The 24,200-nt window shown below is 44.0% G+C and overlaps 1 protein-coding gene across 1 annotated transcript in view; it reads left to right on the plus strand.

Moving 5' to 3' along the window:
- Positions 1-2,103: 2,103 nt before the first annotated feature.
- RHAG (Rh associated glycoprotein) overlaps positions 2,104-24,200 on the plus strand; it is a 132,955-nt gene continuing 110,858 nt past the window's right edge. Inside the window, exon 1 of the mRNA XM_085610494.1 lies at positions 2,104-2,793. Within this exon, the coding sequence (XP_085466620.1) occupies positions 2,619-2,793 (175 nt within the window). The 5' untranslated portion in view covers positions 2,104-2,618. The remainder of the gene's footprint in view (positions 2,794-24,200) is intronic.

Genomic DNA, 24,200 nt, shown 5'->3' on the forward strand with positions numbered 1-24,200 from the left:
GCAACGTTACCAATTTTGGTGTAACACAGCGGTCCACCATTTTCTAGTAAGTATTAAATCTGGGCGTAGTGGGCGTAGTGGGGCTACGCGGAGCATCACGGAGTGGGGGCAAATCTACGCACACCCCGCTCACTCCGCCTAGCCCCACTACGCGCCACCCGCCTCCCTCCCGCCCTCTTTTAAATGCAGTGGTAATGTTCCAAAACTTTTAAAACGAAGCGCAAAGTAATTAAAATAACTTACCTGAGCTGCGGCGTCCCGTGGCTCCCTCTTCCTTCTATATCGCCGACTTCTTCCTCACAAATGCGCATGCACGGGCGCCCGCATGGGGGAGGGACAGGGCGGGGGATAGTAAACTATGGATTACGGAGGTTTACAGGTAAGTAAACATATAAATTAATAAAACAAATTTCGTTGTGCGCACTGCAGCCCCAAATGCGATGCAGTACAAGCAGCGAAATTAGTTTTATTAATGTATATGTTTACTTACGTGTAAACCTCCGTAATCCATAGTTTACTACCCCCCGCCCTGCCCCTCCCCCTCCCCACGTCCCCGCCCGGCAGCTACTCCCACTACCGACTGCGGCTAGGGAGGAAGCAGGAACCAGGAAGCTCCTAGAATTCCCTAGCCAATTTCAACGCTGGTTCGGCACTCAGATAGGGACTAGGAGACTGGGCATGTTCTCCACCCAGACTGTGTATTTAAGCCGGGGAAAACATGCAAACTGAGAAGGCCGAACAAACTGTCATGCACAGTTAAGAGGGTCACCACTTCTCTCCCTGTACCCATAACGTTTTACCCTGCCCACCCCTAAACTGCCGATTCAGGAACGGAAAAATAAAATGATAATAACGCTGCAGTATTATCGTTTTATTTTTCCTTTTTCAACTGCTCACCGAGCAGTGGGTGACGCTCCTCCGCATTAGCGGAGGAGCCGCCCCTGAAAAAACATGTTTGACTGGCACTATTTCTTGTCCTTGCTGGAAGTTAAGGCAGTGCTTGCTTCAAACAGCTTTTAACACTGTATTACAAAAACAGGTTTCTAGAGGTGGTACAAAGTGACAAAAATGTTTGCACACATTTAAATTGGTGAATTTTGTTGTGGTAGTGATGCGCTCTGTTGTTCTTTGTGCTAATGAGCTTTTGTGCTACATTGTTGCAATGTGATGTTATTTTGTACTTTGGTTCTTATGCGGTGCCATGTTATCTTTTAATCATTTTGTTCCGTAGCTTTTTTAGTATGTTTTTGTTTTATGTTCTACTGTTTACTTTAGATATGTCCACAAATGCTACTACTTGCCCAACTAAAAGCAGTTATTGCTTTTAAAGGGCCCATGTTCAGCAACAGTTTAGCCGCTCTAAGTGGCATATTATCAAGAAACTGCGTTAAAAGTATCCCGCGGCAGAAAACTGCCGCTAAAGCAGCGATAATGGCAGCCGCGGCCTGAATTTCGTTGCACGCCCTGCATCGCAAAATGCGTTGCAGCGCGCCCTACAAAATTCGTTTTATTTATTTTATTGTTTACTTACGTGCAATTATCCATATTCCGGTTTTTAGAACCCCCCCACCCTGCCCCTCCCCCGCCCCACCTTTCCGCCCCACGGAACTCCCTCCACGGGCCGCGGCTGGATAATGGGCTTGATAATATGCCACAGAGAATTCCAATAGAAGCCCATGTTGACACCAGAACATGGGCTTCTGTGGGAATTCTCAAGGGCATATTATCAAGCCCATTTTATCGCCGCTTTAGCGGCAGTTTTCTGCCGCAAAAGCGGCGATCATTTTAACGCCGTGCTTGATAATATGCCCCCAGGTTGGTAAAATGGCGCTAAGGTGGTAAAATAGCGCCAGCTTGTCAACAACAGACGCTCCAAAACAGGGGCAGACACCCCTCCTTCAATTGGCACTTTGAGCGTTGGCTCCTTGTGATAAGGCCCCTCGCGTTATCTAATAATACATAACGGCTGCACTTGGTAGTTCTTGGCACGCGGTGATATTTGATTTTCTTGCCAGCTCTCTCTGAGTTACATCTGTTTCATCTGTCAGTTCATATGTTTAAATAGAACGCCCTTAAACTGCTGATGTAAAGAAGAACTCACATGTACTGAAAGATGCTCTGCGCTTCGAGGAAACGATTCAAGCGGCTTCTGTTCGCTTCCGTGAATCCTGAGGTCAGGAGGTGCGCGCGTCACTGGGCACAAGTCTGAAACACTGCAGTTAATCGAAAGTTACTGTACAGTATGGTTGTAACACTTATAATGTTTCTTCTTTTGCAAGATAACATTTAGAGGTGGTGCGTAGATTCGTCAGAGAAACAAAAAACAAAAAAGAGAAGAAAAATAAAGAAAGAGAAGAAAATATTTTTTAAAAAGAGAAGAATAAAAATAAAAATGCCCACACTGCAGGGCAAGCGTTGAAGCCTTTGAATTGTCTATGCCCTGCAGTAATGGTACGTGCAATTTTCGGAATTGACTGTCACTCCACCCTCCTCCTTCGGTGGGTGTAACTCTTTTGCTATGTCACTCAGGCTGCCCAGCCCATTGAATACAAAACTGGAGAACCCCCGAGTGTGTTTTTATCTTCGCATCATAGCCCTCCAGAGCCCAGGAGTGCACCATGGCGCCGCCCTTTGCCTCTAACATGAGGTTTAAGTTTTCTTTCCTGGCCATCACCTTCCAGGTCATCCTTATAATTTTGTTTGCTATTTTTGTCACCTATGACACCCCTCACCATGACGACCATGGGAATAGTACACACGTCGAAGAGGACGAGTTTATCAAGCTGTACCCGTGTAAGTATTTGTTTCTGGCGTTCATGTATTTATTGGGAGCTGCATGAAGCGCTGCGAGGTGCCTGGGAGACTTTAAGGCGCTATACATTAAAGAGTATGTGGTTTGTTTAGAACCCACCGCTTTTAGATAGAGTTAGGTGAACAACCCTTCCTGCATAAAGCGCTACGCAGCTATCGACGCGGTCGGATATATGATGTAGTGATAATGCTCGTAACTTCACATTTTGGAAGCATTTTGCAGTTTGTTTGTGTTTTTTGTCACTGAACGAACACTCCCTGCCTTTCGAGCGCTTCTGCACGACAAAGCATTAACTTTAATTCTTTAAAAAAAAAAAAAAACAGGGTGGTCTGTGGTTCCTCACTAGAGTCCATTCACGCAGAACATATTCAGAGTAACAGAGAATGTGCGCGCGCTTTTTTTTATTCTCGCAGAAGAACGGATATTTTATTTGGAAGTGATTACTGAAAGCATCTCGCGGGGGCAGTTAATTTCGTCCCTCACAGGCGTTCTGAGGCAGAGTTGTTTTCTCTTTGGAAGCGCGTAACGGTTTCCGAGTCCGGAGGAGGCGCTATCTTGTTCTCCAGGACACAGTGCATTTAGGGCAGCTCCTTGTCATCCAGCTGGCTCGCGCGATATGACTCCCACTTCTTGTAAATTACCGCTTGTTTCCCGTGCTGTAAAAGCTGGGAGTCACCGAGGGCACACAAACAAACCCTGGGCAGCCCACGACCATCACCAGGGCAATTTCAGGCGAGGTTCCAGAAATATTTTTTTTTTAAATGGGACTAAATGGTTCGTATTGCAACACTCCAATACACCATCATCCGGCACATCACAATGGGCTATTATTTTTCCGTGACAGTAAGTACATCATGAACTTGCAGATAAGAAAGTGAGCCCTCAAGGGTGTATGCGATTATCAGCAGCATGCACGTAACTCGCTGAGCCATCTTGCTGTCAGAGGAGGTACCGATAATTCCTCATACAACGAGCGTAAAAGGAAGCTGATGTATCCAACGACCTTTTTGCTGTGCCCGAATGGCAGTCTATTTCGGATGTTGCTAGCAGTTGAATAATGGAGACGGCATTCCTATTTGTCCACTCTACGTCATGAATTAGGGTTGGGTTCGTGGGTCAGTTAATTGTATGTGATTCTAGAGAAGATGGACTCATGTACCGTACAAAGGTCACTTTTTCCGGGAGTCTTTTTCCTTGAATATCACGACGTAAATGTAATTCCCAAAACGGAGCACATCATTCATTGCGAAAAAAAGCGCGACATTCTTTTTCAGGATCGCATAGCCCCCTATTACCATTTTATAGGGATAGGGAGGGCCATGCAGGGCCGGCTTTAGGGTGGTGCGACCGGTGCAGCAGCACCTGACGCTGACTTTTAGGGGGAAGGGGGGACGCTGTGTTTAAAAATAGCAGTTTAAGGCAACAATACAAATTTCCAGATAATTCTGATGATTATGTTCCTGCCGTGAAAGTTCGGAATTTTGTCTAGTGGCAGTTCTGACTCATAAAGTAGCGCAGAGGGATAATGTGCCTGCTGCAAAGAGCGTGTGAAGTGCAGATCACAAAACCGAGTGTGAGTGTACTATGAGTAGTGCTTTAAAAAATGAAATGTATTTCAGGAAGGGCCCATGGAGCGGCACTGTTGGAGAGTGGTAGTGAGGGAATTCGTTATGAGGAGTTAATGTGACAGTTGCACCGGGCACCACCAGTGCTAAAGCCGGTCCTGGGGCCATGCGCTCCTGTCCTCTGTGTCGGGGGCTGCCTTGTTTCTGAAGGAGGAACCCCCACATGACTCCACCTTTTCTCTCTCCATAACTCGTCGTAAACCTTAGCCAAGTTCCCCCACTTCTCACTGAACTACGTTGTATTTTTCATTTACTCCTGCCTTCTACCACTAGCTGTCCTAGAGTAGTTCTCAGCCACAGCCCGTGCAGGTAAGTGCAGTGGGGCTGGGTGGAGGTGGGGGGGGAGGGGGGGTAATTTAAACGGACGACGACGAGGGAAAATTATTTGTTTATTTAATTTTCCCTCGTCATCGTCAGTCGAAATCCCCCCTCACCCGGCCCCACTGCCCACCGCTCTTATCCGCACGTGCCACAGCTGGTAGTTCCACCCTCTCCTAAATCCTACCTGTGCCTACATGCTATACCTCTGCCGTGCATTACAAAGATCCTAGAATCTCTGCTACACCCTGCAGTACTGCTAACCCTGACCAGTGCTTCTATGCCTGCCTATACCTTTGAGGCTGTAGCTCCACACACACCCTTAGTGCCTCTGCCCTTATTTGAACCCTTGTGCTTTTACACCTATCTTCACCCTATTGCTGCTACCTCTTTCCTAGTAGCACTTCCTATTCTTTCAACCTTAAAACCTTAATTTTACCCTATTACCTAGTACCTCTGCCATGCCTATGATTAATGCCTTCACCCCCATTTATAACCAGGGCCACTGGAGTTAAGCGATTTTTGAGGTGCGGGTTTTCCACATAATTTCGAATTCATTATAAATTTACTGCTTTTGCTACATAATCCATCATCTGCCGGATAATCTGCAGATTTTAACAAAGTGATTGTTTTTGGCTCAAACGGATCAAAAGTTACTATAACAGCAGCAACCCATTCGTGCAGTGATAGTTCCTTCACAAAGGTTGGCTGTTCATGTGTCTGTTACTTATTGCTGTATGTGGGTGTTTTACTGGCACTAATGAGGTGAAACCTTTACCCAAATAGTGTTAACCTGCGTACACATGCCAAAATATTAAAGTAATACTATCACTAAATGTGGTGCATTGTGCTACACATTTTGCCTTTTCTTGCTGCATAATTTAGTCTGCATTGCCACATAATTACTTACCTTTCCACAGAATTCCAGTGGCCCTGACTCTAACCTATGCCCTCTAAACCTGCCTGTGCCCTAGCTACCCCTGACATTTTCCTTAGACTGCTACCCCATATCTGCTTACACCTTAGTATCTCTAGCCCAGCCCATACTTTAGTACTGCTCATCATTGATCCTATCCCATTTCCTGCATAATAATAAGTGATTTTGTGTTTTTTAAATCCACCAAACTGGAGTTGGATGAACGTAGGGTCATCAGCTTTTTGATCACCATTTCTGTGATTCTCCCAAGTAATCGAGGAAATGAACAGTAAATCTTGTATGTTTACACTTTACACACTGATTACATTACATAAACTATTCCCATCACATAGAGTGAAATTAATCATATTTAAATTAGGTTCACATCTTTTTATTGTAGATATCCTGAAAAACACATTGATAGGTTTTTCTGTTTGGTGGGTCCACCCACTCATCGATTCTGTTACTCCTATATATGACTGCCATGTTTTTAAAAGTAATCTAAGTAAGTGTATCGATGTCTGGTAAAGATGATCAGAAAGCAAGATATTTGAGTGTTATGACAAATGGATTGACAGCTATGGCATGGCACCCTGATCTGAAGTGGGTCGGGCACATACTGCAGTTCTGCCTTTTCTTGCACAATGCAGGCATGTGTTACTAGCAATGTACAAAGAGAGTCTTAAACATGCAAATTTGTTATTTAAAAATAAATCTTTGGGGCCAATTCACAAAGGTAAATTTAGGTGCAACCCTTAGTTTGTGGCCAACTCTACCTGTTTTATACTGGCCAGGATTTGACAAAAGATTGTGGTAGATAAGAAAGGGGTAAGCAGTTTAGCAAGCATAGATTTCTCCACCACAAGTGCAGTTGTGGCTGGCATAGGTAAATGCGGCGGACGGTGGGGCGGGGCAGGGGCGTGGCAGGCGCTGGGTGGGAGCTTGGGGAAGGCTATCGGCCTCCTCCTCTGCCCCACCACCCCATCGCTCCACGCGCTTACCTGCGCCGGCCGCCGCTGCACAAGTGTGGAGGAATCTGTAATTGTAAATCTCACTTGAGGGGTGGGGAGATGGCGTTTTAAAGTATCTTGAGATGGAAGTTCGGAAATCCCTACAAACATGTATGTTTGCATTCATTCTCAAACTCCTTTTCGTTCCCTTTACACCCTGTAAATGGTTGGAGACTTACTCTACTTAACTCCCCTTCAGACCATACCACCCCAATGTTGGGTGGGGTGTAAGCTAGGGGCTTTATCCACAGGGAAAACAAGCATGCGCACAGAGGGTTCTGTTCTTTCTGTGCAGACTTTTCTGTTATTAAGAAATCTCCCCTGGAGTAACAGTAGATATGTATAAAAAGTCACTTGACATTTACAGTCGTAATCCTGAAACCCACCACCTGGTGCAGCTTCCTGGAAAACTACCAAGAATGAACAGAACACACACTGAATGGTATGTTCAGGCAGAGGCGTGAATCTCTGCCCAATTGCTTACATTTACTTTCATAAACTGGGCCTTTGCGAGCTTCGTGAATTGGCAAAGTAGTGAAGCTTTTTTATGAGAAGAGGGTCAGCATCCCTGATGGCTTAGCATGGGTGGGGCCACAGGCGCGGTTGCACCCCAACCTTCTCCACGGCATTCTTAGGGGCACAGGACCATTCTTAGGGCTGCACATTTTTAAAAGAAAAGTGGACGGATACTTGCCTTGCCCCGGGTGCTGGCAACCCATGCTACGCCGTTGAGCATCAGTAGCCAAGCGCGGGTGGGGTCACAAGTAGCAGTGAGTGGACTGCTGCGCCTCAGCACAAGTTCGTTATCAGAACCCTCAGCCGTAGCATGTCCTGAGTCCCGCCCTATTCCCACTCACTTACACCCCTGCCGCATTATCCTATCCTGCAAAGATTCTATGGGCACGCCTCCTCTCCACTCCCCTCCCCACTCCACCCCACTCCACCTTCTTGAGTGACCGCACCTGTCCTGTTCACTGCCATACTCAGGGATGTCATTTAGGGGCCGCCAGGGTCGCGGCTGTGACCCCTGGCTTCCTTCTTGCTACCCCTGACACTGCCTTTGAGACCTCTGGCCTCAGAGGTAGTGAAACCAGTGTCTGGAACACAGGAGCAGCTTGCCCTAATGGACGTCATTCGGAGCTTAATTTCATGGTTTTCTGTAAAATCTATATTACACAAATAGTGACTAATATTATTCACTATTAGTGTAATAACAAATGGAGAATAATTAGCTGGAATATGACCCTATCTGACAGTCCAGCATGTTGCATGCATGCTTGGAGGTGAGTGTTTGACTGAGAGTGTGTAAATGTGTGTGTATGTTTAAGCATTTGTGTGTGTGACTCAAAGTAAAGGTCAGATGGTGTGTGATGTCACTTCCGCTCCCCTTGGCATTTTAGTGAATTGACGCCCATGGCCACACTTGGAGCTATGAGGCTGTGTTTCAGCACACGCATGTCCCACCCATCCTGCTCTTAAAACAGACCAGTTGTTGGGCCAATGGCAGGGAATCTGTGCAGTGGATGTCGGACAAAATCAGAATTCTTTGCATCACCGATGGGAAATTCCCAATTTGGTCTACTTACATACACATTGGAAATGCAACTATAGCTCTACTTAGAACGTAATGCATCAGTATATTTTTTTAGGCAACAGGATGCCATTCCAAATTCGAATTAAATAACATTTTCTGAGAATGTACACAGGGACCGTAGCAGATGTTTTCAATAGACTCATGGATGAAAATACTATGGGCCATTGTTTCAAGTCCGGACCGTCCCATCCTCACATGATTCGGAGATGCAGTTCATTTCCTGTTCCTCAAAGCTTTTCCCAGGGCTCTAGTGACAGGCGAGTCACTGAGAAGGATGAATGTACAGCAAGGGCACACATGTTGACATGTTCTGTGCAGTTCTTTATAATGAGGTGTAAGGCAGCTGTCTTTCCACCACACACGCTTCTTATCATGCGGTGCTGCGGTTCTCAACCATGCTTTAATCCTTTTATGTACATGCTCCCAAAAGAAAGAGAGAGGTGCTCGCTGTTAGTTGGCTGGCCCCATGCCATCATTCTTCAAAAGGCACTATGTGCTATGCACCAAGAGTCGCAAACATGTGGCTTCCAATGCGACGTCCCGAAAGACTTTGAGCATGACATCACTGCTTCTCATATTCTTTTTATAGCGTGCCTTACAATCGGTCTTCTCCGCAAAAACTTGATTTGCCAAAGAACGTTTTTAAAATTATGTCTCCTGAGATGTCAACATCTGTTGTGACTTGTTGCACTTGGGGTGGTTTGTGAAAGACCCACACGGTCCTCTTTGTTCATTTCTTATGTTTTGATTGAAGGACATTAATGTTACTTTATAGCGATTTTTCCTTGAACTGTCTTTGTCTTTTTTCAATGGAACTACAAGAGAGGTCCACTAAAGACACGGCACCATGGCCCTACATTTGGCACACTGGGGGGCAGATTTACAAGCCTCTTGCGCCACTTTTGTGTCACTTTTCCCATGTTAAAAGTGACGCAAGAGTGGCGCAAGGGGCTTGTAAATCTGCCCCTAAATATGTAGGGGTGGGAGTGGGGCTCATGTCATTTTGAACTTTGAAGCAAACATACAGAGTCCGATTCACAAACAGTAACCACTTCATTACAAGTTGTTCAGTAATCATTGGGACTTCCTAGGAATTACTAACACAGAGAGGATTGGTAATTCCTGTGTCAGGATTCTAGCCCGATTACAATTTGATGATCTAGAAAATGGGGAATAACTGCGCCAATTTCCGCAGTTTTTCTCCAATACCAGCTGTTTCGATGCCACCAACATCTCACAAGGGTTTCCGCCGGTGACATGTCGGTGTGCCTGCAAAGCTGGTCTTCACAATAAACCATGTGATGCAGGGCTTCATGCATCTGGATCTCAGGATGTGAAGGCGTTAAAAGTTCTTTAAAAAGTTAATAAGTCAATGTTTTGAGAAATTAAAGAAGAGATGTAATTATTGTTCTTGTTTCAGGACTCCTCCACCGAATCCAAGTCGTGGGTTTGTCCATGCTTCTCAGACCAATCGACCAAAAAACAACTGGTGTCCCCTGCAGACCTTAACACAAAATACATACCTCAGTCACAATGAGCCATAGTCCAACTAATGAACCCCGCTGCCACGAGCTTCCTCGATCCTCCCACGGCTGACTAGTTCTCCAAACAAGAACCACAAGAATAGATGACTATGGCCTGCATTTGACACTTCTTCCTTATTCGCCACTTTTATCTTGAGAACATTCTGTATTTATTTTTTTAAAAAATATTATTTATTCAATTTGATTAATATTGGTATTTCTAATTAAAATTCCCACTAAAAATACAGATATTTTGTATTTACATCAAGTAGCCCAAACAACAATTGAGGTGTTCCTATCAAACACTCATCAGCCCCATTGTAGCAGGTGATTGGTTCCCTCACAACCAACAGTATCTTCCTTTCTAGGTATAGCTGACACACAAAATAAAAGAGTGAGTAAGTAAGTAAGTAAACATTTTCTAGAGTGCGCGAATTGCGATGTGTCTTGGCGCTAGCACAACCTCAAAACAACTTAAAATGAAACACAGAGTTTTTTAGAAGAGGAGACAATGAGCCATGTCTTCAATGACTTCCTAAAGAGAGTAAGACTCGGTTGAGATCTTAAAGTATAGATGCAGGGAGCTCGAAAGTTTGGTGGCTAAGAATGAGAAACTCCTGGCACCCGAGCTGGCCTAATTTATTTTTGGGATGTCCACTAATTTAGAAAGAGAAGATCTCAATTCTCGCCGAGGGGAGTACCACTTGAACGATTTTTGAAGGTCGAGGAGACCAGTGCCATTGAAGGCTTTATGCATCATACAGAGAGACTTAAACTTGACCCTCTCAGCTCAGTCATGTCAGTGTGAATACTTGCAATTCGAAGAGGGGTCCTGCACACCTAAACTTTCTCCATATTTTATTCAAAACACTATGTTTAATGTATTCAGTTTTAAATACAGTTTAGCGTGCATGCATGCTACGGGTTTAGCCGTATACCCCTCACAAGTAAGATTCATTCAAAACGAGGCCGAGGGAAACCCAGGACCTGCGTGCAGCACAGCTTAGGACTCAGATATTAATAACAGATTAGATGTCCACGCCAAGGAGGTGCATGAGCGAAAGATCAGAACATTTCGACTGGACACAATTGACTATAAATTGGATGAGGTGTACTCATGGGCTGAAGCCTATGCTCAAAAACGTTTTTCTAAAAAACCAGGAGCAACTTCATCGGAAGAAAGTGTAGTTACCGACCAAGATCTATCCCTACAACGACCATCAGCTAGATCAGTCACAGAACAATCCAGAGAACGTACGGAAGAAACTGCTACAACATCAGCCATAAAACGTCTTTTTTGGCAGAGGGCCAAATGTCAAAGCTACCACCAGACAAAGACAATGTACTAACAGACACCATGTCCGGAGGGGAAAAATCAAAAAAGGCGCCAGATACAGGCAGACCACAGAGAAATCTCAGGAAATAAGTTCCCTTGTGATGAACATCTCTAAAAGGGTTTTAATTGCAGAGGAAATTAGCATTTTGAATAAAGGAATTTCATTTGTTCCGACATATGCGTCCAAAAGTATGGAGACGGAAATATCTTTTTTCAAATTCATGCGGAAGTTGAGATTAAAATGGTTCTTTGCCACCAATACTGTTCAGGATGGGCAAGCTCAATCAATACCACCGTTCCGTCCGAAAAGTAAATTTATGTCTCCACTCTCTTATAAGACTCTGGATAGTTTTGAGATTTTGGTGAAGAAAGATCTGGAAAAAATTCAATACACCAAACCGAAATATACTAATCTATCACGGAAGGAATTACGCATCTTGAATGCATTGAGACAGGATAAGGAGATTATTTTCAACCTGCAGATAAAGGGGGAGCCTTGGTGGTCTTCGACACAGACTACTACACACGTAATGTTAATGACCATGTGAATGATATGGACACGTATATTCTGTTGGACCATGATCCAACCAAAGAATGTATGGATTTATTGAACATCTTACAAAAAGGAATGGATGATGGTCAAATTGATGATAACACCAGAAAGTTTTTGCAAAACCTTACACCGAAGACTCCGCATATTTATATGCTTCCTAAAATGCACAAGGACAGCGTACACCCTCCTTTCAGACCCATAGTGGGTGGATGTGGATCGATCCATGAACCAATTGGGCACTACCTAGATTTCCATCTGCAACCACTTGTACAATCATGGGAAACATATATCAAAGATACAACGGACTGTCTGTTGAAATTGGAAAATGTCAGACATTACTTTGATGAGGAAGTTTTGTTATGTACCATCGACCTGGTCGCTCTGTATACGTCGATTGCCCACAATGAGGGTCTGGAGGCGGTGGAATGGAGATTGTTACAATCTTCTATAACACACGAGAAGGGAATCTTTCTTTTGGAATTATTATACTTTTCGTTGTATCACAGTTATTTTATTTGGCAGGACAATTATTATTTACAGAGAACAGGAACATCCATGGGTTTTCCGGGGACCCCATCCTATGCAAATACATTTATGGCTTACTTTGAGTACCAGCACATTTTGAAGCCTTCTAACACATGTGCAGTGTTTGTTCTAAAACACTCTGTTGTTCAAGCACCCCGAATTAAGGCAATCATAAGGAAACGCTGGGACATTATCGAACAAGAGGTCGATTTTGCAGGACTGTTTCGAGATTTACCATTATTTGCACATAACAGGTCAAAAAACTTGAGGGAACTTCTTACATTTCGTCAACCTGAAGATAAAACACATTACAAAGCATGAGGAAATGTCATAATTGTGGCCAGTGTGGCAATGTAATTTTGGGAGATACTTTTGACCATCCACAAACGGGTCAAAAATTGAAACTAGGCCACACTTCTGATTGTAACACAGAGGGTGTCATCTATGCCGTTAAATACCCATGTGGGCTGGTCTATGTAGGGCGAACTAGCCGTAAGATTAAAACGAGAATTATTGAACACAAGAGAAGAATCCAAATCAAAAACTTAAATTAATCCCTGGCAGCGCATTGGGTTAGCACTCCACATACGATCCCCCAGTTGAGATACACAATTCTTGAAAAAATCCACTTGACTCCAGGCATAGAGATAAATGTAGTACTAGCACATAGGGAGACTTACTGGATCAAATATCTAGACACAATTATCCCCCGGGGTCTTAATGATCATTATGAATTATTATTTTTTCTCTGAACCTATTGTGTTTTCATGAAGATATCCTTGTATCACTTATATGAAAATGTGCACAGGTTTTAAATATTGTATAGGATTTGCACTCCTTTTTTAATGTTTTTTTCATGCTAGGTTTCATTTTGCACTCTAGGTAAGAGATGCTAAGTGTTTTTAGGATCACTAGAGGCATCTGGTACACTTGGTATGAGTCACAGAGGACGTGTCTGTATAATATCCCGCATTACATACTTATGCAGCTTTCTCATAATGGATGCTTCTATAACCAGTCCTTTATATGCATGTGCTTTTCCTTTATGGAGCTGTAACTCCCCATCCGGGTTTTATGACTGACGAGCACACATTCGGGAATGATGCGTCAGGTTATCAGAAACTGTTTCCTTGTCTTTGGAAGCAGTGTAAATAAAGTTGCGAAGATTACTGCTCCTTTTTGACCCCGGTTGGGCCCCTTTAAAAATGATTGTCATAATATGGACGTCATCACGCACGTTACAGACGGCAAAGTGAGAGCACCGAAGAGTACGCCCGGCGTTGTTTTTGGTGAGTTTCTCCATTACGTGAAGGGTTGTGGCGATCATTAATACTTTTGGAGAAACGTGGTAGTAACTCTACCTTTGTTCATCACAGGGCATATTCTGGATTTCGTTAGTTGTTCACAACGGGACGAACCGGCGGTTCGATTGCACGTTTCGGTAAGCTTTTCCACATTGGGGCAGCGTAGACTGCCAGTTTGTGTATTGACCGCAAAGTGTGCTTGTGCAACACTGCTCGTTATTGAGTTAATCCCTGTTTTTTCAATACTCGAACCTTCCGAGGATTAGCCTTCTGAGGATTGTCAATAACCGGAGCTTATGGTTGAAGCTTTGGGTAAGAGGTCACAGAGTTATCTCAGCTTGTCAAGCACCCTTCTCACGTTGGTGAGTGGTGATTGGCTTTTAGTAACACATTTATAACACCACAGTGTTTTTTAGTAACACATTCATAACACCACAGTGTTTTTCTAGCGCACACCATACTGATGTTACAGTTTGTTTTATTTGTCATTCTTTTTGAGTGTAAATCCTATTCAGTTGTATTTCTGTTCACAATGCTACTTTATATCTGCTCATTTTGTATTTATTTGATTTTTGTTGTAGCTCTGAACGGAGGAGACACCGACAGTTAACTTGTGAACTTGTGAATTAGAATTCCCCTGACGAAGGGTTTTTGAATAAACCCGAAATGCATTGGGTCTTTTTGTAACATTGTTGGGCAAAGTTTACAATATGTTTTTGATTTAATTTTGACATTTGATATCAAAGATGGAAGATATTGATGATGTATATTTAAGAATGTCATATTACTGAATACAAGAGAGTGGAAATAACTCTCATTGATATATTTTTGAGTCTGTCGTTTTTTTTGTAATGGTTAGCACTGTTTGAAGATAGTTCCGTTTTTAACAAAATATTTAAAAATCGGAGAGACTCAGTTTTGAGTCCTAAGCTGTGCTGCATGCAGGTCCTGGGTTTCCCTCGGCCTCAGTGTGAATACTTGGCCATGGCAAGAGTATAATTCGCGTAATTTCAGGAATTTCATGTTATGCTTGATACCATAAAATTCCTAATATTATGCCATTACTCCGCTTCACATAACTGCATACCATTCACGTTAATCATATACTTCAAAATACACTATTCGCTGTAAAAAAATGTACGCAAATGGGTGTTGTTCACGCAGCTTTTGCTTAAATCCATCATCGCACCTAAACTTGACATAAGGATGAAATTCCCACTAAAATATTACTTGAAATGACGGACATGCATGTTGCACAATTTTGTGGAAGTTTGCTGAAATTTTGCATAACTACATGAAAACAAATTACAAGAATTTCCTCCAACCCTAATGACTACCAATGTAACAAGTATTTTCAATGTAATAGGTCTTGCATTCACTTGAGTTTGAGCTATTGGCATTGTAAATAACAATGCATTTTATTTATGTTTTGGGTTTTCAAGCATAAATAAAAGGCATTGTCATCTACAATACTAATAGCTTAAACTCTCACAAATGCAAGACATATTGCATTGCAATAAAGGGCCTTCTCGACCGCTAGTTAGATTTTAAATATCAGTGGAAGAGACTGGCCTGCGACGACTGCAAAGTAGTGATAATTAGTGCCAGAAAGAAGATGTGTAAGTGTTATAAATTACACAGACACAAAGTGTCAAGTTAGAATTACATATGATCTGAGCTATAAACACTAACAAAGCGCTCCAACACCTTTCGCTCTGTGATTACACGGTCACGGTTCAGGAGAAAAAGCGGGAGGTGGGGCTATTTCATGCTCTCTCCGTGATTTGAGTGTGCAGTGTGGCATTGCGTGTTGTCAATGCTATCTTCGGCCTCTTAAAAAACACTCCGGCTGTAGTAGGGCCCTTGCTTCACCTCCTGATGCAGGGCAGGCTGTGCGTTATGGCAGGCATAGAGGGAGGGAGGGATGGTCTCAGCTGCAGCTCTGGCCTCGTACAGTGCCCCTGCTATTACTGGTGAGCGAGAGGTGCTGAGGTGGTGGTATTGGTAGTGATGGTGGTGGTACTGGTTTTGGTGGCGGTGGTAATGGTATTGGTGGTGGTGGTATTGGTAGTGGTATTGGTGGTGGCGGTATTGGTATTGGTGGTATTGGTCGTTGTGGTATTGGTGGAGGTGGTGGTATTGGTGGTGCTAGTATTGGTGGTGGTGGAATTGGTGGTGGTGGTGGTATGGGTGGTGGCATTGGTGGTGGCCGTATTCGTACTGATGGTGGTATAGGTGGTGGTGGTACTGGTATTTGCGGTGGTGGTATTGGTATTGGTATTGGTGGTATTGGTATTAGTGGTGGTACTGATGGTGGCGGCATTGGTGGTGGTGGTATTGGTTATGATAGTGGTATTGTGTTGGTGGTGGTATTGAAATTGGTGGTATGGTGGTGGTGCTATTGGTGATATTGGTGGTGGTTTTGGTTGTGGTGGTATTGGTGGTGGTATTGGTGATAGTGATACTGGTATTGATGGTATTGGTATTGGTGGTGGTATTGATGGTAGTGGTATTGGTGGTGGTATTGGTGGTGGTAGTATTGGTATTGGTGGTGGTGGTATTGGTAGAGGTGGTATTGGCGGTGGTATTGGTGGTGGTGGTGATGGTGGTATTGGTGGTGGTGGTATTTGTGGTATTGGTGATGGCATTGTGATGGTGGTGGTGATATTGGTTTTGGTGGTATTGGTGGTGGTATTGGTGGTGCTAGTATTGGTGGTGGTGGTATTGGTGGTGGTGGCATTGGTGGTGGCGGTATTGGTACTGGTGGTAGTATTGGTGGTGGTGGTAATGGTATTTGTGGTGGTGGTGGTATTGTTATTAGTGGTATTAGTAGTGGTACTGGTGGTGGTGGCATTGATGGTGGTCGTATTGGTATTGATGGTGGTATTGGTGGTGGTGGTATTGTGTTGATGGTGGTATTGGAATTGGTGTTGGTGGGATGGTGGTGGTGCTATTGGTGATATTGGTGGTATTGGTGGTGGTATTGGTTGTGGTGGTATTGATGGTACTGGTAGTGGTATTGATGGTATTGGTAGTGGTGGTGGTATTGGTGGTAGTGGTATTGGTGGTGGTATTGGTGGTGGTGGTGGTATTGGTTTTGGTGGTATTGGTGGTGGTGATGGTATTGGTATTAATGGTATTGGTGGTGGTGGTGGTATTCGTTTCGGTGGTATTGGTGGTGGTGTTATTGGTAGTAGTGGTATTTTTGGTATTGGTGATAGCATTGTGGTGGTGGTATTGGTTTCGGTGGTATTGGTGGTGGTGGTGGTGGTATTGGTAGAGGTGGTATTGGTGGTGGTGGTATTGGTGGTGGTGGTATTGGTGGTGGTGGCATTGGTGGTGGTGGTATTGGTGGTGGCATTGGTGTTGGTGGTATTGGTGGTGATATTGGTGGTGATGGTTGTGGTATTGATGGTGCTGGTAGTGCTGGTGGTATTGGTGGTGGTATTGGTGGTTGAGGTTGTATTGGTGGTATTGGTGGTAGTGGTATTGGTGATGAAGGTATTGGTGGTGGTGGTATTGGTGGTGGTATTGGTGGTGGTGGAGGTGGTGGTATTGGTAGTTGCATTGGTGGTGGTATTGGCGGTGGTATAATTGGTGGTGGTGGAATTCGTGGTGGTAGTGGTACTGGTGGTGGTATTGGTGGTGGTTGTAGTGTTGTTTTTGATAATAAAACAGGCTTTTGAAAACAACTCTGTCAGGTGGTTTTAGTGCAGATGACATAACACAGATTTGTTGTTGTCAGCTTCAGCCCATTAGCACACGATTATGTGCTACCTGGAATTCACAAGACTTAATTTGCTAATCATTTCAAAATCCATTTTACTTGGGGGGTTGAAACAGAAACAAGATAATGCCGAGTTAAAGTGATTGAAAGTGGGTGCCCCTGTTACGGGGCAGCCGTGCTGCTTGAAAAAACACAAGCGGTTTCAGCTGAAGCAGTGCATGTCCAGCCTGCAGTAAGAGAAACTCAATAACGTAAATAGTGCTTTCAGACTAAATAACAGGTCCCATGTAACAATGAAGTAAATTGGACCAGTAGCCATGGGAGGTTACAAATGAAGACAAGGCGGGACTAAGGAGGGACCAACAAGCCTATTAACGATTCCGAAGGCAGCATTTACGAAAGACAATGACACAAGCCAGTGAACTCCCATACTCTACTACAGCATTCTTGCAGATGCCCCTGGCCAAAATTGTCAGAAAACCTGCCCTTAGGGAATTAGATAGGATACAGCAAGAATTTGTTGTAATCCCTTATCTAGAAAAAATACTTTTTTTCTAGAGACCCCTCACCCTTCTGGATTGCCCCTAGGTGGCATGCTTCATCATTAGGGTTCCTCTCAATCCTATACGGATTGAGGCATGCTGCGACTTGCGAATTACTTAGGAGCACTTTTTATTGTAGACTGTGTAGTGCAGTAATGTGGAGTGGAAAGGGAAAGGACATTTAAAAATTCCTTACTAGTTGGCCACTCTTTTATTCCAGCCTAAAGTTGGTATGGTTAAAAATCAGTGGTCGTTCACTGAGAAGAAACCTGAACTCAATGAGTCTTATTGTCTCAGTAATGTGTTTTAGTCAACATGTTTCAAGCTGTTCCCCTAATAGCTCTTCATCAGGACTCCACGGGGTCCAGCCCCGTGTGTACCACTCCTATTGAATCCTGTAATAAGAACACAAACCAGGCACACCTAATGCGCACTGTATACATACGGTTCTAGTGATTACTCTGTGCTTCTGTAGATGCTATATTATTGCATCATGGTCAAAGCCAGGCGTAGAGGGACTTGTAGTCACACTTTCATCAAAGCCGCCTCTGGTACAGTAACCTACTTCTCTCCCTGTAGACCGCATACTCCGTAAGATCTTTAAAAGGCTCCCCATCTACACCAGGGAAACCGTCACTCAAGCCCTAGTCTCTAGCAGGCTGAACTAGGCAACTAGCTCTATACAGGAATCACATCCCAACTCCTGAAGAGACTCCAGATGATACAGAACTCACCTGCCAGACTCATCCTCGACCTTCCCAAACAGACCGACATCCCCCCACCTCAAGAAGCTCCACTGGCTCCCCATCCAGAAAAGATGCCAATTCAAATTGGTGACACACACCTACAAAGCCCTCCATGACGAAGGACCAGCATATATCAACCAACCCTCCAGACACCTCTGGTCCGCCTCCTTCACATTACCCACATCCGCTGTAGAAACAACGGAGGACGTGCCTTGTCCCACCTTGCCACTATGTCCTGGAATGACCTTCCCCTGCACCCCCGAACCTCATCCTCTCTCCCAGAATACAGAAAAGGATTCAAGACCTGGCTGTTCGACTGATCCCACCCTCAGCAGCAAGCGTCCATAGAGTGGATATCCTCAGGGGTGACTAGCCATGTTATATAAATTTCTGTTGATTGATTGATCGATGTCCTGCTTAACCATTTCCAGCTTATCATAGTGTTACCACTCATACCATACAGCTTTTCCTCTCTCCACTTGCATGATCCACATGTCACCCCCTCCCATTTTACCACTCAGTGCAACCCTTTCTCCACTTATGTCACACAGTCCAATCCATCTCCCCATCTGAATAGATACTGTATCTCTTGTACTTGTACTGTACAGTGGGGTGCTACACCCTCTTGTCTTGCACCCTGCAGTGCTGCACCTTACCACTTTAATACCATAGTGTTACAACACAAAAAATGACCTCAATCCTCGTACTCTATACGACCTTTGATGATCCTTGCTATTGTTATTTGATTTACTGCTCATGGCAGAGACTGCCTGATCACATAGGAAGACCGTGCTTGCATCTAACATGCTTCTTACAAACAAAATGGCTGTTTTATTGATGCTGACTTAAGAGCATCAGTGCTGAGGAAGATAAACATTTTCTGTGAACAATTTACCACATAATAATATAGAAATGTGTTAAAAACTTTAACATAGAAATGCATAATAAAGTAGACATTAGGAAATATGCTTTTATTAAACCTGCAACAGTGAAAATGCTGTCTAAATTTGCAGAAAGCTTTCATTGTTATCATTCTCCAACTGACAGGCCAAACTATACTTTTATTCTTCTATATCCATTGAAGAAAAATAAATGCCTTTCATAAATAGTGATTTAACGTTATAACTGAATTATAGAGCCGGAGGTTTTTGTGAAATGTGGTTTCATGCAAAATATATTTCTCTTCATCATCCCACACCATGTGACTTCATTGTATTTAGATTGTTCTCTATGCAATATATTCATAATGAACAAGCGTAGGTAAAAAAAGAAAATGCTTAATACAGCTTACATTTCATGATCTAACCAGTGCATACCATAATTAAAAGGTTTCATTCCGTAGAGCAGCTCATTGTTACAAAACCGGAACACCATACAGCTAATAGAGTAGGCTTGCAAAAGGTTCCTGTGAGAACCTTTGTAGGTGTCACTTTTTGTAATACGTTGTAACCACCTCTGAATAACTTCCTGTCGACATGGACGTTTACAGTGGGAATCGAGGATGAAGACGACAGAACATCGGAAGATCTTCCTCTATTGGATACAGATGATATATACACCTGTTTTTTCAACATATTTATAGGTCTTTCTATATTGTACGTGTTCCTAGTTAGTCAAGGCGTTCTATGCACTCCTACCCTGCCGTGACCCTTAACACTTTGTTGTGCTAGGTCAAATTACTGTAAATTATTGCTGATGGTGATTTTCTTTCACTTCTCCTTACGCAGATTGAGGAGAATTTCTGTCTTTATGCTGATCATAGCTACTGCTGTGATATCTCTCATCCTCTAGCTCATTTAAACATTTGCTACTGCAACTGTCCAGAGTACTCAGTTGAGTCTCCAGAACTATACCCATTATGGGAAGTGTGATCCTTTTAGTTAGTCCTTAGTTATCTGGCCTTGCTTCAAAAATTCTACTTGCTTTTTTCCAGAAGGAACTCTTTATGGTTTCTTGTTACGATAGGATAGGTCCTTTAGATTAGAATAGGGACTATATTCTAAATGGACACACTGTTATTTTCTATGCCTGTTCTAACTAATATTTTTGATAATTTCTGTAATTGATCTGATTTGACTTAACTGAATAAAAGTGAGAAACTATCGGCTAATCTCTTAGTGTGAAAATAAACATTTAAAACTTCACCAAAACTCTCTTTATTGGCTGAACATGAAATGCAAAAGATTAAGTTGTTGTTGTGAAAATGATCCATTCAAACATGGTGGCAAAGGTTCATCGACTTAGGAAGGGTAGGAACTTCCAGGTTTGTTGAGTACGTTTGAAGTGACGTTATATGCAGACTTTCTGTAAGATTTCCACACTTGCAGTGCCCAGGAGTGCCTTACATTTATTATGAAACCTCACTTATTAGAGCAATTGTAATCCTGTTCTTGTAGACACCCCCGCCCCAAAGTTTCCGTGCTCTGCTTGTTTTGGACACCCCCACTGAGAACTAATTAAAACTAGAGGGCTACGATCAATCACAAAATCGTCCAGCTCAGGCTTCCATGGTCTCAGAATCAAGAGCATCATTTTATTTTGCTGCAGACTTAATTTGTTTGCTGATAGCATAATTTCAAGCGAACATGTAACTTCATTTTCCACACAAAATCATCCTTAAGACATTGTCAATTCAGAACAATGAAACAAGAGTTTATGAGGCTGGCTTATTATATGGTGCACACTTATTTAAGTGATGCACCTTGTACTAACCCAGACAACACTTATGGTGATTTTAGTAATCTTTGATAATCATATAAAGGTCTCAAAGTGGTAGCTGTGGAGAGCAGCCTTCAGGCTTGTCTTGAAGGAGTGTAAAGCAGCTTGTCCTACCAACTTTAATCAGTTGTGTAAGTTAAATGAAAATGAACCACACAGTGTTTATATAAAAATACGTCTATTTATTACCAAACACAATCACTAACACATTGGTATATCTCCTACCCGGAGACATCAACACAATTCACAAGAAACTTTGCAATAATCATGTAAGCAGAACAAATATACATTCGTCTCCAGGCAGAGATGAAACCATATATTAAGAAGGTGGAATGCGAACTGTAATCGAGAACGCAACTTGAACAGAAGACTCAGAGGAGCTGGGGACCCAAAGAACCACCCAGAGTGAGTACACAGGAACCTCAAGAAGGCTCTGTGCAGAATGGAAACATAGCCATGTGTCCAATGGAAGTCAATGGAGAAGTCGCAGTTGCAGTTTTAGGGAAGCAGGACCCTTCCAGGAAGACACCGAAGAAACCCTTTGGAATACAGAAGGTTGGAGAGCCGCCCCACACATGAATGTCGCAGGAACCAGGTTACCTGCACCAGAGAAGCCGAATACATAGGGGTGAAGTGACATCGGAACCTGCCGTAGATGACAATGGGAGACTTCGAAGGAGATGCCTCTGGAGAAGACTGTGAAGAAGTCCGGTGGAATCCAATGGTGGGTTCTGGAAGTGAAAAACCTGCAAGCATAGGGGACAGAGTTTATGACACACAGAGGTGACCAGGAGGCACAGAAGCACAATGCCCGCCGATGTTGGGAGGTTCAGAAGAGACAACGGTGACCTTGTCACTGCAGCTGTGAGGACCAGGCAATGCTGAGTAAGACCAGGAGCCATGCACAAGTTGTCCCACATTAGATGTCAGTTTCTAGGTGGTCGGTGTCCAGCGGGAGCACCAATGAGCCTTGGTAACTACAACTGGCATGGAGAACAAACATGAGAAAACATTTGAACCAGCAAGGTCCAAGGGTCTCACCAAGTGCAGGAGAGTCAGAGTATGCCTCGTGCAAGCAGAGGAGTCAACTGAAGTTAAAGAAGACCCTTGAGAGGACCCACAGGCTGGAGGCACAGATATCGCAGAGGACCTCAAGCAGCCCACAAAAGTCTGAGGCTCACGATGCAGGAGATGCAGGGAGGACTCTGTTCTTCAGGCAGTGAGGTGCTGGAAGGTTGAGATTCTTTTAGCCTGAAGAGCTATGGTGTGCAGAGTAGGGGTGGGCGGAATTTGCGTAGTCGTTCTACGCAAAGCTCCACGAAACAGTAAAATATCTCCGCGAGCACGCAGAAATTCTGCGAACACGCAGAAATTCCGCGAACAAGCAGAATTGCTTATTCGCGATACTTTTTCCTGTTCGCTGACGCTGTTTGCGTGCTCAGGGGGAAATATCTCGCTAACACGCATTCTGAGAACGCGAACAAGCAAAAAATTCTGCGAACTCGCTGAACACAGAATTTTGTGCAATTCCGCAGAACACGAAATTACCAAAATTCCGCAACTTTCGCGAGCGGAACAGAATTTACTGCCCAGACCTAGTGCAGAGCCAACAAGCCTATCAACGGCAAGTCGCCGTGGTTCACAGGGGTTCGGTCCCAGCAGCCCTGACAAGGGATACTGCCCTCCAAAATGCAGGGAAGGCAGGCCAGGCCTCTAGTGAGCCACAGAACCACCACCACCGGTAAGCTTTGTTGCTGTGCCTTCAGACTTCAGGGAGTGACTTCTTCACTCCAAGGAAGATTTCTTTGGGTTTTCTTGATTCCCACAGGTCTTTTGGAGAACCTGAATGAACATAGACACAGACAACGCAGAAGACATGAAGAACAGCGAGACCAGGAGCAGCAGGTTTCTTCCTTGATGCAATCTCGGTTTCAGTCGAAGTCTATGTGTCCAGATGATTGAAGAGCGATGTAGTTTCAGGGTCGAGTCTGGTCCCATGACGAATCTGAGGACCCACCGACAGGGGAGCCCTTATTTACCCCTTAGAAAGGCTTGGGACTGCTCAGGGGTCGCTCCCAGAGGAGGGGCTGGACAGAGGGAGGATACTCCCATGTTCTTTATCCAGATTAGCACCAGAGAGGGAACCAAGGGTTCCTGAACTGGTTCAAATTAGAGTATGCATGGAGGGCACCAAATATGCCCTTCAAAGCATTCTGGTGGCGCTTGCAAGCCCAAACCCAATACACAAAGTCCGGTCTGGGAGGTGGTCACACTGCACTGTGACAGGAAACCTATTGTTCTACCTTCCCCTGCTCAAACTTGGCCCAGCAGCAGCAGGTCAGAATTGTGCTGTGGTCAGCAGCAGCACTAGCTTGCTTACAGACCCTGAAATGCTGTTACATGGAGTTCAGGGGGGTCCCCTAAGGGGCCACCCACTACATGAGATTATACTTCCAACACTAAAATCGGTGCTGGGGTAAGATTCTAACATGTTTGATACCAAACATGACCGGGTTTGTTGCAGCCACTATATATTTAGATATCTTGTAATGACTGATGTCCACTGTATGTCTTACAATGTCTGACCATAATTACAAACCCTGGAGAATCAACTCCGGGGTTTGTATGGGTGTCCTGCTCATGCAGGGGCATCCTCACTCCTGTAACCAAGCTCCCTGCGCTCAGGACTGAAGAGCCTGCCATAGGGGTGACATATAGTGACCTCAGATATAAGGAAAGATATATCTGATGGGAGAGGTGCTCAAACAGGCTGCAATGGCAGGCATGTAGTCATAGTTTATTGAGCTCCCATGGGTGGCACAACCCCTGGTGTACCTATGCCCTAGGTAACTTAGTTCCATATACTAGGGACTTGTAAGGGCACACCATTCGCCAATTGTTGACGTACCAAATGACTTACCAGAACCAATTTAGGGGAGAGAGAACACTAG

This window comes from Triturus cristatus, chromosome 6 (assembly GCF_964204655.1).
Source record: "Triturus cristatus chromosome 6, aTriCri1.1, whole genome shotgun sequence".
NCBI lineage: Eukaryota > Metazoa > Chordata > Amphibia > Caudata > Salamandridae > Triturus > Triturus cristatus.